Source organism: Colletotrichum lupini, chromosome 3 (genome assembly GCF_023278565.1).
Source record: "Colletotrichum lupini chromosome 3, complete sequence".
Lineage (NCBI taxonomy): Eukaryota > Fungi > Ascomycota > Sordariomycetes > Glomerellales > Glomerellaceae > Colletotrichum > Colletotrichum lupini.
In genome coordinates this window covers 7,798,854-7,813,805 of record NC_064676.1, presented here as the reverse complement: position 1 = coordinate 7,813,805, position 14,952 = coordinate 7,798,854, and the positions used below count along the sequence as shown (strand labels likewise).

The 14,952-nt window shown below is 51.8% G+C and overlaps 4 protein-coding genes across 4 annotated transcripts; 2 read left to right on the top strand and 2 right to left on the bottom strand.

Moving 5' to 3' along the window:
- Positions 1 to 11: 11 nt before the first annotated feature.
- CLUP02_07069 (uncharacterized protein) lies at positions 12 to 2,926 on the bottom strand (the record flags this gene model as incomplete). Its single annotated transcript, XM_049286066.1, has 10 exons — positions 12 to 218; positions 284 to 1,256; positions 1,328 to 1,519; positions 1,624 to 1,942; positions 2,022 to 2,139; positions 2,208 to 2,247; positions 2,337 to 2,455; positions 2,523 to 2,628; positions 2,703 to 2,788; positions 2,870 to 2,926. The coding sequence occupies 10 exons, from the start codon at positions 2,924 to 2,926 to the stop codon at positions 12 to 14; spliced, it is 2,217 nt and encodes a 738-aa protein (XP_049143209.1).
- Positions 2,927 to 4,427: 1,501 nt separating this feature from the next.
- On the top strand, positions 4,428 to 7,170 carry CLUP02_07068 (alpha-L-arabinofuranosidase; the record flags this gene model as incomplete). The annotated part of the gene is made up of 8 exons (XM_049286065.1): positions 4,428 to 4,517; positions 4,999 to 5,201; positions 5,293 to 5,487; positions 5,634 to 5,761; positions 5,852 to 5,940; positions 6,011 to 6,308; positions 6,397 to 6,562; positions 6,630 to 7,170. The coding sequence occupies 8 exons, from the start codon at positions 4,428 to 4,430 to the stop codon at positions 7,168 to 7,170; spliced, it is 1,710 nt and encodes a 569-aa protein (XP_049143208.1).
- A 292-nt stretch (positions 7,171 to 7,462) lies between these two features.
- Positions 7,463 to 9,238, bottom strand: CLUP02_07067 (glycosyl hydrolase family 47; the record flags this gene model as incomplete). The annotated part of the gene is made up of 1 exon (XM_049286064.1): positions 7,463 to 9,238. The coding sequence occupies one exon, from the start codon at positions 9,236 to 9,238 to the stop codon at positions 7,463 to 7,465; it is 1,776 nt and encodes a 591-aa protein (XP_049143207.1).
- A 2,218-nt stretch (positions 9,239 to 11,456) lies between these two features.
- CLUP02_07066 (NCS1 nucleoside transporter) lies at positions 11,457 to 11,839 on the top strand (the record flags this gene model as incomplete). The annotated part of the gene is made up of 2 exons (XM_049286063.1): positions 11,457 to 11,611; positions 11,665 to 11,839. The coding sequence occupies 2 exons, from the start codon at positions 11,457 to 11,459 to the stop codon at positions 11,837 to 11,839; spliced, it is 330 nt and encodes a 109-aa protein (XP_049143206.1).
- Positions 11,840 to 14,952: the final 3,113 nt, after the last annotated feature.

Below are 14,952 nucleotides of genomic sequence, written 5' to 3'. Positions count from 1 at the left end.
CTATTGACGAATCAAATGTGCTCGCTTCCATGCTCCTCGCGTTTCTGCTCAACCGCCTCAACCCTGCGCTCGAGGTCGTGGGACTCAACAGTCGACATGTCCAAGGTTGGGATGAAGAGAGGGGCCTCAGTGAAGAGATATCTCATCTCTTCCAGAGGACGCTTAGCAGTCTCGGGGAGGAATGCCCAGAAGAAGAGGGCGTTGGTAAAGTTGCACACCTATGAGAATACGTGTTAGACAATTTCATATGTTGAAGCTTGCCCCAGCCTTTGTGGTAACTTACAATGAACAGAATATACCAGCGCCAGCCAATGCCGTGCTTGTCATCGAGAGCCACAGAGGTGGTCTGACCGATGAGAGTGTTGAAGGCGTATGAAGTCATGGTAGCGATGGAGACACCCTTGGAACGAGTCTTCATGTCAAAGATCTCGGCAGGGATAATCCACGATAGAGGACCGCAGGTGGCGCTGAAGCTGAAGTTGTAGAGCCATGTCATGGCAATGAAGCCCCATGCGGTGGCTCCGCTAGCATGAGGAGAGCCAGGAGGGAACTTGGCCAGAAGGATGGTGGCAATGATGAAGGTAACGCAGTTGCCAAGGTTACCGAAGATCAAGGGCCAGCGGCGACCAGTCTTGTCGATGAGCATCATGCAGAGGAACTGAGCGACGAGGGCAATGACGGAGGAGATGGCCTGGTAGCGAAGGGTCTCGTCACCGGCGATGCCGATCTTCTCGTAGATTGCGACGGAGTAGTACTGGATGGCACTGACGCCGGTCATCTGAATGGAAGCCTGGAGAGCGCAAGCGAGGAAGAGACGACGGAAGCAAGACTTGTCGGTGAAGAGCTCCTTGTAAGACTTTGCGGAGCCCTCGTGCTCAGCGGCGATGGAATCTTGGATTTGGTCGAACTCGGCGCGGACCCAGGCGTCGTTGATGTCGCCGTGAGCGTGGAGCTTGGCCAAAGTGGCAAGACCCTCGTCAAGGCGGCCATGGTCGATGAGCCAACGAGGAGATTCGGGGAAGAGGAGAATAAGCAAAGCCAGAATGCCACCAGGAATACACTGGATACCCAAACTGACGCGCCATTGGTTGTTGTCGTTCTCGGCAAACCCAATGTATGTTCCGTATGAGATCCAAGCAGCAGCCAAAGCACCGACACCGAGCATGAATTGTTGCAGAGCAGTGACTCGTCCACGAATGCTAGGGTGGCAGAGTTCGGCCTGGTACATGGGAATGATCATCGTCAACATACCGACACTGGATGGAATGCAGTCAGCACATGTATCGTCCCGTCAGATTGGCATTTTTGGGTTGAGGGATTGACGTACCCGATACCAGCGAGCGCACGACCGGCGTAGAGGAAAGCGAGAGACTGGGCAGCGGCCTGGAGAGCACCGCCGAGAACGAAGATGGAAGCACCGATAAGAATGGTTTTCTTACGGCCTAGTCTGTCACCGGTGGGACCGGCGACACCAGCGCCGATGAAGCCACCTCCAGTGAAGACGGAGACGACAGCGCCACTGAGAGGGAGAAAGAGTCAGTCGTGATGCCCCTGGGTTCGTGCAGGTTGATGGTTGACCACAGATTCCAGTCCGTAGCAACTCTACGCTAGGCGGTGACTTACATCTCATTAGGGTCTTCGCCAAACTTGGTCTTGAAAGAAGCCGAGGCAATGGCAGAGGCAATGACACCCAAATCATAACCGTAGTTGAAGGAACCGAGTGAGGCGAAGACGCTCACAAGGAACTGGTACCACTTGGGAGGGAGCGCCATGATGGGCTTGGTTTTGGGGGGGTTGTTGATGAAGGACTCTCCAGCAAGGTGTTGGGTGGGTAGTCGTCGCGGGCTCGTCAGGAAGTAGGCAACGTCCAAGCCTGGGCTGCAGAATCTAATGATTCGAGGGTTCAGGGTCAAACCGACTCGTCGAGCTGCAATGGAACGGTCTCGCGTGTTGCATCAGCACGAAGGGATCGTCGCGTCTTTATAGAATGTTTGAGCGACCCCATGTTTCCCCGTATCCACTTTGGCCCGAAGGTCGCATCGGATGGGAGCGTGGGAGCATCGAAGAGATCAAGCCGGTCTGCCTCTCTGAGTCTCTCCCTCCCTCACGCTCTCCCAGAAGCGTGGGCAAGTTTGGATACTACAAGCTAGCGCAGGCGAAACATCAATCAATGTTGCCGTGGTGCGTTCGGTTGGTGGTAAAGTTACCGGGGGATATGCGAGAGTGGAGAAGCATTCGAATCCCTGGCTTGCCATTTCCGGGGCCACTCAGCCCGTTGAAAGACGGCATCGGTGACGGTTGCCCCGGCCCCAGACTACCCCCTTGCCCCAGGTTACGCTGGGATGCGGAGATATCGCGCTAGTTTGCCAGGCGTTGGTGAAGGCTGGAGGTGTTTGTTTGGTGTATACATGTGCGTGTGTGTGTGCCAGGTACTGCGCTTGTAAAAGACGAGGTACTGGTAGGCAGTCAGGCAGAGGTAACAAAGTCGAGGTCGACTTGGAGAAGCGCCCGTTAAGGTTCACGGTCAGGACCTTCTCCAATCTCCATAATTTTGAGCAACGTGGGCACGCGGGGAAAGTTGCTAGGGTTGGGGGTTTCAAGGCGGAGTTTGCGGGTATGATGTGTACACTGTGTGTGTGTGTGGATGACTGTGGGTGTTCGGCTCATCAACACCGACGAGCGACACGGCAATGAATGGGGACGTCAAGGGCGTACTCCGTACGTGCTGCGCCATTCCATGATGATCAGGTTGTTGGCTGAATTCTTTTGGCGATCCGAGCTGCTGGAACTGGCGGCGAGGGAGGAAGACCCATGTTGACAAGAATCAGTCACATGGCAACTCGGGCGGTATTGTCTGAAGGTTGGATACCTTGCCTTGTCGAGAGCGCAGGTGTGGCCTCTGAACTTCCACTTCCTTCAACCGCATGGAAAAGAACGATTCACGAAACTCGTTTGGCGGCAAGTGACTGGACGCTCTCGAACATAAGATAACTACATTAGGCACATTGGCGTGTCATTGTCCACCGAAGCTAAGCTAGGCAACGCGCTTCGTAAAAAAGATGTCAATTGCGCTTCAACTCCGCCCTAGTATGACTTTGTAATCCTCTAGTTTCTACTTTATTTCTCCAGCAGGGGTATCCATTTCATCTTGGTCTTTTTCTTTGATTCCGTGATGGCCCGTCGGCTCCAATATTGTTAGCCGGGCAACTTTTCTCCATCAAGTACTCCCGTAGGTACGTACTCTCGGATGCAAACATAGAAAAACGATACGTACCCGTTTGAAGACCATTTTGATTGGGTTACCAGAGTCCAATGTCCCGCCTATTACAGCCAATGTCGTCACTAGCAAAACTGGCACAAGATTGGAGGAGAATCAAGCTTTAGCGTTTGTCCTATGCGCTCCAATGAGAAGCGATGCTGAGGAATAGGTGATCCACATTGACAGGTGATGGTCTCCTCACCTTACGGATACTCTCAGGTACGTACCTCGACCACTTCACCTCGGGACTTGGCCTCCCAAAAGCAAAAGAAATGGCTGGAAAATGTTCCGCATTCTCTCGGTCCTCTCCGCAAACTCACTCGGGTCACTCCAGCCTCCAGGTTCGTAGACACTCCTTCTTCTGGGTCTTCTCTTTGTTATTCATGCTTCGTTTTTGCTCGGGCCCGTCTCGACCGTTTTCGCGCTTCGCGCTTACAGTAGGTACCTTAGTTCGGCCTGCTTTTCCGTTCTTCGGCAGCCGGCCCAACCAGCACTCATTTACTCCTCGTTGCTCTCCGGCTTCGCTTCAGCCTTCATATATTCTTCAACCGCTTGTCCTTGCAAATGTACGGATATCGGTAACAATTAGGCGATAATCTTCGCATCTGATAATCTTGGCAGCCTTCAGTACGCGCCTCCATCGCCATGTTCCGAGTCCATACCCATTGTCCATCACCCTGGCTGTTACCTGCGTGCCAAGCTGTTAGTCAGGCCTGAAATGGGTTCTGGCCTGACTGTGACAACCAATGTCGAAGCAAAAGTACGGATCAAGGCAACCCACCTGAAATGCTCTCCATCTTCATACCTCGGCTACTATCCGTACTGATCCATACTATGGATATGGCTAGGCGAAAGTCCATGGTAAGAGAGACAACGGAGACATTTGCATGAAAGCCCTTGCCTTCGATGCGTGCCCGTACATCCAGTCGTACATGTAGATATCGTATGCTTCCCCAAGAGCCAACCATACAATACACATGATGCCAACCTCAGCAACATGCAGCCCCAAGCAACAAAAGGGCCGGCTCATGGTTCCCCATCCATCAATGTCTCCAACTATTTCCCCATTATCCCCAACAGACCCTGTTCCAACCCCACCATCCCATCCTAAGCTAGCATCTCCTCCCATCCTCGTCTCTCATCCCTCAGCAGACCATCCCACACACTCATGCCGCATGCCCAATCTTGTGCCCAGTCGGAGCCGACTACCCCACTCCGATGCCCCGGCACCCGCATTATCGTCGACTTTCTCCGCATGGTATCCTCTATGATTCGCGCGCCTGTCGCACCGCCTGCCTTTCACTTGTCGCTGTTGGAGTCGAGATTTGAGAGCCGCACTTTCTCTCCGCTCCAATATGTCTGATAACTGGTCAATATCGAGTGTGCCGTTGGTGTCGGTAACCAAGGCGAATCGGGGGCCACCCACCCCTTCTTACATAGCCCCAGTCCCATGTCTTGGCCCGGGTATCCCATCTCTGTGAAGGCGATTGTGACGGAAACTGATGCCCAAAACCGAGTAGTCAGATCCTGCTATGCGATCCCTCCTCTGCCGGCCCAATATCCTCCTCCATTGCCTTTCTGCCACTCTTCAGCCCGTCTCCGTTGTTTCACCGCTTGCCCCCGCCCCTGACGAGTTCAAATTCCGGCCTCAATCCCGTGCATTTGCGGCCACGGTACACATGTCCTGTCCATTTTCCACCACTCATCGACTAGCTGTTCTTTTTGCATAAAATTACCAGCTACCGGTTGATCGGACCACCACCGCCGCACACACGCTCGGACAGGAAGAGAGTGCTCTCACCACACCTTACCACACCGCAAAACAAGTTCTAGCCATGGCGACCTTCACCAAGATCGCAGAGGATGCTCGCCCCAGCATCACGCTGAACCCCTCCCATGTCGTCTCCAAAATCGATGACAATGTCTATGGTGGCTTCACAGAGTAAGCTTGTGCTGCGCCGCCTACGTCGCCTGCTTCTCATCCCGGGCTCCTCGCGTCTAAACATGCAAACCCACTAACACGCATCTCGTAGGCACATGGGAAGATGTATCTACGGTGGCATCTACGACCCTGGAAACCCTCTTTCTGATGAGAACGGTTTCCGAAAGGACGTTATTGAGGCTTTCAAGGAACTCAACTGCCCCGTTGTGAGGTACCCAGGTGGTAATTTTGTTGCTACCTACCACTGGATTGACGGCGTCGGTCCCAAGGAAAACCGTCCCAAGAGGTATGAGGGAACTCCCAACCTGATATTCCGGTCGCCAGCATGCGAATCGAGACCCCTCGACACCGAATCCTTCGGGGGTCTAGACCCCTGCGTAAGCGGCCCGCGTTTGGAGTGCAGCGAGTGGCTAACATGCATCCACCATTTAGGCCTGAGCTGGCTTGGATCGGCGTCGAAAGCAATGAATTCGGAACAGACGAGTTCATGAAGTGGTGTGAGGTTGTTGGCGCTGAGCCTTACCTAGCCCTCAACTTTGGCACTGGCACGCTTGATGAGGGTAAGTTGATCTTCCAGTAGCACCGGCCGGGACTCGGTCCGGACTCGGTCCTGGTCGATGGGTACGGTTGGCTAATACTGACACGTTCAGCTCTTGCTTGGGTTGAGTACTGTAACTCTGATAAGGACACCTACTATGCCAACCTCCGCCGTAAGAACGGACGTGAGAAGCCTTACAACGTAAGTCCAACCCATTCAAAGACTGCCCAAGTGCGTGCACAGGGCCATCTCGCTCACCTTTCAACAACAGGTCAAATACTGGGCCTTGGGCAATGAGTGTTGGGGCCCCTGGCAGGTCATGCAAATGACCAAGGAGGACTACGCCAAGCAGGCTTACCAATGGGCGAAGGCGCTCAAGCTTCTCGATCCCTCTTTGGAACTGATCCTCTGCGGCGAAACTGGCTTCAGCAGCTGGGACACATATGTGATTAAGGAGTGCATCACATGGAGTTTGCATGGTCTTGGTGGTAGCACCACTGCGTCGTTGATCGACATGCACAGCATCCACCTTTACACTGCATCGGAAGACCATCTGAAGAATGCCACAGGTAAGTCATCTCCGCCTGTCTACTTGTCACATGGCTAGATGCCAGTCATAAGATAGACGACTGACATTGCCTCCTCTCCCCTACACAGCACCCAGAGCCGCCGAGCGCGCCATTGAAATCACTGGCAGCCTTATTGATCTGGCCCGCATTGAGAATAAGGTGCCGCCCACATGCAAGAGACAAAAGATTTGCTTCGACGAGTGGAATGTTTGGGATCCCGTCAGAGCACCTGGTGAAGAGGGTGCTGAGGAGGCGTAAGTCGACACCTCCTTTATTCCGACCTTTGTGATTCATGTCAGCAATACTAACGATAAGCCGCAGATACACACTTTCTGACGCTCTGGCCGTCGGTGTTTGGCTCAACGTATTTGTTCGTCAGGCAAAGTACGTTGGCATGGCCAACATTGCTCAATCTGTTAACGTCATCTCTCCCTTGATGACCACGAAGGAAGGTATCACCAAGCAAACTACTTGGTGGCCTCTGTTGTTGTTCAGCAAGTACATGAGAGGATCTACCATCGCCACCCACGTGCGCGCTCCCGAGTACGAGGGCGCCACCGAGCCCGTCTGGATCCGTGGCGCCATCGAGACTCCTTACCTCGACGTCAGTGCCACCATCGACGACAACGGCTTTGTCAACTTGGCTGTCGTCAACGTCCATGAGACCAAGGGATTCTCCGTCGATCTCGAGGGTGTGAAAGAGGGTGCCGATGTTCAGGTTTACACCGTCACTGGCGAGAATGTCAAGGTCGTTAACACCGGCGACAAGAACCCTGTCGGTATCACTGAGAGCAAATGGGATGGCAAGGGCCCGTACGAATTCGCCAAGGCCTCAGTCACCCTGTTGAGATGGAAGCACTAGAGGGGCAACCTTGAAGGAGACGGTCAGTGGGAAATGAGGCATAGCTCCTCACATGATACCATTTGGAAGGGAACTTGCGCATGATGAGATATGATACATCATCATAGCAGACTCGAGCCCGCAAGGGAGGTGGGCTGGCAGGTCCAGCATCACGAGGCACCTATGCATACTTCTGCGCTTATCCGCACATATCGGACCAAACAGACAGCTCCAATCGATGCAAAAGTGCCTCAAATTGATGCAGCGTAGTGAAAATGGCCTGCTCTAAAATGAAGGTGTTGTATTTTTCTGCTCATAGCAACTGTCGTTTAAGCGGATGCGCCTCTGTGTTCAAGACATACTCGTCAAGATTAACTAGGCTAGGAGGCGAGAAGATGAGATAGAAATACTTCAGCGTTTCCGCCATCCAGAAGCTCTGTAGTACCGTTAGTCTACGTCCTATACTTGCCTTTGGCTCCTCGCAGATGTTGTGACTTACTTCCATTGAATCAAGCTTCTTCGTCTCTCCTCTGACAGTGACGTCCTCAATAGCCGAGTTGGCAATCTCAGTTTCTGTCGCATTCACAATAGACTGAAACATTGTCCATGCTATTTCCTGGTACTCCGGGTTTCCGGTCATCCTATACATCAGGAAGATACTTTCAATCGCCTCTGGACGCAGAATGTAACGGGGGTCCCGCGCGTGTGAGAACCCCTTTTTCAACCCTGATGCGCCTTCGCGCTTCCACCGCCCCTCGTCCCAATTACAGCCATCCAGTGTCTCGCAAGGGACCATGCCAAAGATCTCCGGCATCAGACCTGTTGGGAATGAGTTGTACGCCCACCCGCAGCCGCGGGCCAGCCTTTCGGCGAGACCCATGTGCTCTTTGATACCGAAAAGCTTGCCGCCCAGCCCAAACATCCCGCCAACAAAGCACGACAAATGCTGGCTCTCGGGGTTGCGCCGCACATCGCCTTCGGCAAACGCTGTCCCAGAGAATAGGATATCCTCGTTGTCGGGGAGCATTGGACGAAATAGGAGGTACTGCTCAACAACGTGCATCGCATGTCGATACATCTTCTCGTAGGCTGGGTCCGTCCCTCCGAGCAGAGCATGCATCTTGGGCAAATACTCATATAGAGAGTCGGCGAGCGCTCCCAATGTGAACTCGTTGTGCTGCAAAACACTCTCATCCCGGAAGTTGATGAGCGCCGGCCACATACCTGGAAGTTGAGTCTCCCGCTGTGTGCTCTCGAGAAACAGCTTGACTCTCTCGATTGCGTCAAAGTACTTGTGGTCCCCGGTCACTTGCGAGAGTCTTGTGAACTCAAGCGATAGCGAACATGGCGATGCTGAAGGATCCGATGTACCAGCCACGAGCTTTCCCTCCTTAGCAAGCTGGAAATCCAACCAGAAAGGAGGCATCCTATTCGGCGTGTCAAAGGCCGCATACAGCATGTCGCCGAGCTCAATAGCCTTGAGCAACAATACGGGTTCCCCGCTAAGATCGTACGCGCTCAATAATCCTCCGAGATGACGGATAGTAGTCTCAAAGACATTGACAGCCGTCTCCTTTGTATCATCCCAATCCATGGCCCCAATGACAGACAAGGCAGCGTCAAAATCATCGCGCAAGTCCATCATCCACAGGGAATCGAGCGCGTCAACCAGAGTTGCTGCATAACCGCCGAAGGTGTCTTTCCCCTTGGCCGTAACCGGCGTCAGCTCGTCAAAGCCCCACGCGTACTCCTTGTAACTATTCCAGCTCTTGACAAAGACTTCTCGGACCGCCGTTCGTCGCGATTCAGATTTCGCATCGTTCTTGCGCATTCGCTTGGCGCCAAAATTGAATTGGACTCGCGGGAGAGTCTTTGGCCGCTGTGTAGGTAGATGGTGCATTCGTGATGGGGATACGGGGTACTTGTGACGATGGTTGGCCCAGTCGAAGCTACTCTTGACGAGGCGGATGTTGACATGTTCGCGGACGACGGGAGGCGTTTCCCTGCTGTAACGAAGACTGTGGAAAGCAAAGAGACCGAAAAGGATTACGGCGATGATTATGACACGCCGTTGTCGTCGATTGGCCATCTTGTCATGTCGAACGGGGGTTTGTCGACTATTCGTATAGTTGTTCAGGATACTCCAAGGGAGCTTTGACTGGAGAGTTCGCGACGGGAAGCCATGGTGTAGGGCCACAGCTGCTCAATGTCAGCTTCAGACAAAGCGTATAACCGAGGGGACATTGTGTCTCAGGAGCCGCCACGTAGCGCGTTGAGCTGGGTCCCTTGAGACGAAAGTGACCGTGGTGGCTCTCAAGGTTTAAGCGTTTTGAGGGGCGTAGGTAGTGCAACCAGCAATGCGAGCCTTCAGAAAAGAAATGGGGTTCAAATCAGGGGTAAGGGGTAGTCCGTACCGGTTAGGTGGAGTTCGGGGCCGATACTTTCTCCATGTTTGGCGCCGGGCTCCATCCGGGCTTAACTGTTCCGCCCTGAATCCCCGCCATGCAGATAACTCGAAGTCATCAGGTTATGGCACCTTGGCTTCGGCTTGTAAACCCTTGGGGGGTTGTTACTAGCAACAAGCTCAGAAAATCAGGACGACAGCCCTTGATGTCTCCTTTTTAAACACCTTACGTGCCCAGAAGTGCAGGCCATGATCTTCCAGCGCTCTTTCAAGGGAACAGGCAGTCTCTCCCCACCAACACCCTTGGAAGATCCCTTGCCCTCTCAGTTCGCAACCATCTGACAGAAGCTGTCAGAAGTAGTGGCGAAACTTCGTTGAGATCAGCTACTATACAGCTATTTTGGGCGAACACTATCGGGAACTGATCGGGAGGAGGCAGGCTTCAGACGTTGGTCCTGCGTCTTAGTTAAAGTTCGGTGAGGCAGCGCGTTTTTAGTCAATACTTGGTAAGAATGCGAAGCAGCTGCATGCAAAAAGGGAAGGGACAAGAAGGGAAAACACCTTAAAAAAAAAAAAAAAGAAGAAGAAGAGAAAACTCCAATGGACCTTGATTGTTTGAAGCATAGAATTTTCGCTGTTTTGTACAGTCAAATTTGCTCGGGCATATCACCTTGAGTCGGGAAAAGTCAATGATGTACTGTGTCGCGTGTGAAGTAGACGGTTGATAGCCGCTATCTACGGTGACAATTTTGTTAAGCTTCCAAACTGTGTCGGAGGTGGCGCAACTAGCCGCTGGCCCAGAACGCTGGAACAGAACGCTGGAACAGAACGAGACCATTCTTGGTTGGATGGCGATTGCTTGACCAGCAAATTGCATTTTACTCTCACGATTTGAGCAAGTTGACCATTCCAGCATCGGTGCCGTAAGTTGTCAATCAAGCTCGCCGCAAAGTCACCGTGTCGGACGTTGCAGAGCCACACAAAATAGTATTTGACAGCCGGCCATGCTCCCATGGTGGTTTGCATCCTCGCAACAAGTGGTTCCATTTTTACTGCAAACATCTCATAGTGTTCGATCTGGTATTTCCAAGTTCCTTTCGTCTACCTTGTCTGACTTGTCACGCTGTCTAATGTGCTAACGCAGAGACATTGCGGTGGTTCATCAGCATCAGCTAACCTCGCAACAAGTGGTTCCATTTTTACTGCAAACATCTCATAGTGTTCGATCTGGTATTTCCAAGTTCCTTTCGTCTACCTTGTCTGACTTGTCACGCTGTCTAATGTGCTAACGCAGAGACATTGCGGTGGTTCATCAGCATCAGCTAAACTAGATCGTCCGTCATCCTTTGTGCGTCCACGCATACCCAATTGCCACCCTCCTGTACCACACAGTCGGGTCTGAGGTAGGACAAGATCGAGCAGCAGCGGATCTACGACTTGAACTAGCTTGTCACATCCACGTACCGCTCTCTGAGAGTCTCATCATCTTTTCGCGATTTTGTGCAACCACTCTCATCTCACTCGATTCCATCATCACGAGGGCTTTGTACAAGATCAGAAACCACGGCAAGTCAGTAACATGGTGGATGTTAAAGCGCCACCGCCGTCATCCGCGAATCAGCAACTACACGCATAACTTGAAGGGAAGAGCTATCAATTAGTCATAACCAAACCACAATATGGACACAATAAGCGCGATGGCTTACTTCACAACCTTCTGCGTCTGGGCTGAGTTGAAGAACAAGGCATTGAGCCGATTCCGCTGGGAGAGCGCAAATCAACTCGATACTTCAATGCATTTACTGTTTGGTGCTCTATGAATGCCAGTATTCTTCCGTGTATTAGACTAACTATCAAGGGTGCGAATGTTGTCTGTTAACAGCACTCAAGGATCACGTTCGGTATGCTGGGTCCTTCGCTCTTTGGTCTCAATCTCCGCGACTCGTCTCTGATTGTTCTCTTCTTCACGTTGCTGTCAACGTTGGCCCCGGCCCTTCTCGCAACGCTTGGTCCCGAAACGGGTATGCGCTCGACGATACAAGCGCGATGCAGCTTCGGGTCAGTCATCTCGCCAGCCAAGGTAACTAGGGATTGCTGACCTCTTTCCCCAGGCGCTACCTTGTATCAGTGCTAGTCATCCTCAAGCTCGCTACATGGATTAGATTTTGTATCATTGTTTGCGTCGTTGGTGACCAGTGTTCATCGGCCGGCACCAATGGTGCTCTCAGCCGGCTTGTAGTTCAATGTTTAGATCCTGAGAACCAAAATAAATTTCACATGATCTGAAGACAGCAGTGCAGTTAAAAATGCCTTTATGTACCTAATTCGCTGTTAGCCACATAATCTTGTGTCAAGTCTTTTTATGGGATCGACGCCTTCCTCTTAATCACAAGAGAACCTGGTTCTAACTTAGGTTATTGAAGTTATCGCGCAGCCACGGTGACATCAGGAGGACAGAATGGTTCCTGTATTATCATCAATGCGAGATTTGATATTGAGATTGCGAATGATTCCAGTAATTTGTTCCAAGGCGTTCAATCGCAAAGGCAGAAGTCAAGTCCCATCTCGTCACTAGCATGGCTGAGAAAGTTTGATAGGAGGCGGAACGGGATATTCTGCGAATTGTACGATGGGATCTGCCCAGGTATACATAATCGATCGTCACACAAGACGAGAAGACGAGCTTGTCTTCTAAAAAAGAACTTTGACGTGGGCCTGGATTTGACAACTGGGGGTCCAAGTTTAAACTTCCATCACACGGTTCGGACAAGGCGTCATGCGATTCATTCTCGAGCAACATGAAACAGGGGGGCCTAGAGCCCAACTCCCCGTGAATAGCAGCACACCTGAAAGGCAAGCCCAGTGAGATAATCATAGTTGATGATTTATTGAACGCTCAGCAGGTCGGCTCGCGCGGCAGATGATTTACGCAACACCCAGATCGGCCGGGGTTACCCGCGTGTTTTACGCCTGACTTTTACAGCCCTTTAACTCGCTCACCTATTGGGCTCCTCGGCCATGCCGGTCCTACAACACGCACGAGTACTACGAGGTACTTGCCGGCATCCGTCATGTGATAAGTCTCCGATGAATCTATCTGAAGCAATCGACAGCCCATTTAGCGGGGCCACGTCAGGCACCGCAACGTCACCAACTATGGCAGTCGTTTACTCTCGACACAGCGGTAGTATGACTGCGGCAAGCAGGCAGTGCTCAGATGGCAAAACAATGATGTCCGAACCCGGGGGGAATACTAGGGTCAGATCCCACTGCGCTGCTTCCCCGCTGCATATCATCTGGTCACTACCCCAGGCTGCTGGACTGTCTTGATGGCAGTAGTCATCTCTTCCATTCATTCCCTTTCGAAAACACTCGCTTAGCTATCTACCGGAGCTTCTCATGAGACCAGGGTGTGGAACCTAGGCCCAATGGCTTCCACCCAAGGAGACCATGCGGGAACGGGGCAACACGAGCCACGGTATCCAGAGCCAGTGGCATCAGCGGAGAGACGATCCAGGGTCAGCAGTGAATCTTCACGACACTCACGGACATCGGGCTTTTCTTGGTTTCGGCTCAGCGCGGACGGTCGTCCCTGAGGCCCAGTTGACGAGCTCAACCTCTACATGGGCACCGCCTTCAGCAGCATTCCTGACGACAATGAGTCGGCTCGATCGCCTTACTTTGCCCCTTCGGCCAGTGATTGTTCAACGATCTCGGAGAAAGATTCATCATACATCGTCGACTGGAAGAAGCCGCAACATTCCGAAAATTCGATGCATTGGGCAATGAGGTCAAGATTGGTGCAGATCCTGCTTGTGGGTATTTTTCCATGCTAAATGCGTGAACAGCTTAGTTTAGGCTCGAGGCGACTTGATTGTCTCATCGTGCAATTACTGACGTGTCTCTCTACGTAGGGCAGTTGCCTCACCCGCTCACGCTCACGCCGTACCGAGCATTCTTAGGCAGTTCAGCGCCCTAAGGGGAGTTCTGACTTCACGCATTACGTCTATGTTTACGGTACGGAAGATATCCAGCATGTCCCATCTCAAATCGACTCCATGACAGCAACCAAGCCTGTGCTGTCTCGCACAGCCTTGGCGTCTTGCTTGTCTTTCGCTTTATCAGCTGATGTGCCGGTGCCTGCCCACTTTCTATCGGAGGCCGTAGGATCATTTGGTATAGCCATCATCTTGGTCCACACAGAGACCTCTGTGAAGAAACTGCTCGAGAAACGCCGTAGAAAGATCAGAACAGCCACATGAGATTACAAGTAATATTAAATCTCGGCTACAGACGATGGGGTTTCGACAGCGGAGATTTCCTCCAGGGTTACGAAGAGGCATCATGGCTTTTTGTTCTACATTGAGTGGTCCTCGCACAATCTTCTTATGTCGCGTTCTATATGGATACCTGGTATGTTTTCTGCCCATCTACACCTAAGAGTTCTTTGTACCTTTCTAATATGCTATTCAGTTACCTCTTCTCCATAGCATTACTGGTGGCCTTCATAGGCTAGTCGGCTTTCAGCCACCTCTTCTCGTCTCACGTGTATGAGGATAGAGATAGGGAATGTATTTGAACAATACCCGTCTCAATCAGGGGTGGTCGTTTTGCCGCAACGTTGCTTCACAAATATGGATTCAGGAGACCTGAATTTGTCTACCCCTCATGGCATACTCCGTATCCATGGTTCGACTCGGGGTGCTTTTATATGGGTATTTGGTGGAGAAAGCTGTCGTTTTGATGGTTCCAACAATCGGCATAAGTATCGTTGGCGTCGGTATTATATATGTCTTCATAGGTAAAGGTTACCCTAAACTCGCTAGTCATGCGAGTCTTGATCATCAGAATCTGGGTATACTGACAAGTCTTCTAGACCCCCCCTTGCGTCCTACCTTGTTGACACGATCAGCACACATGTCGCCTCCGCACCCGCTGCTTCTACTGTTTCCCGGAGTGTTGGAGCAATCTTACCCCTCGCTGGCCCTCCATTGTATTCTACTCTAGGGCTGTGACGGGAAAACACGTTTCTTGCTGCAATTCCAATCATTATGGCAGCAGTACCGTGGGTAATTTTGAATAGAGGGCTGCATCTAGGGAGAAATATGCGCATTTTGTACATTAGAAAGCGTTGCTCAAGCGAATCTATTCAATATGCTGGTAGACTGCCTCATCAACGGTGATTTTCGATATGATACGGTCATTACGCTCTCAGAGTCTATGAAGCTATTTTCAAAGTCGAAAAGACGATCTTCGGCTCCGGCGCTAATTTCGAAGCTTAGAGTCAAAGTGAACAAGACGTTTATTCAAGGTGTTCTATTTTTCTCATGGCACATGACCGCTCAACTATCTACATGGAGCTCAACATTGTGTCGAGCCATCGTACGAGATAATGCTGA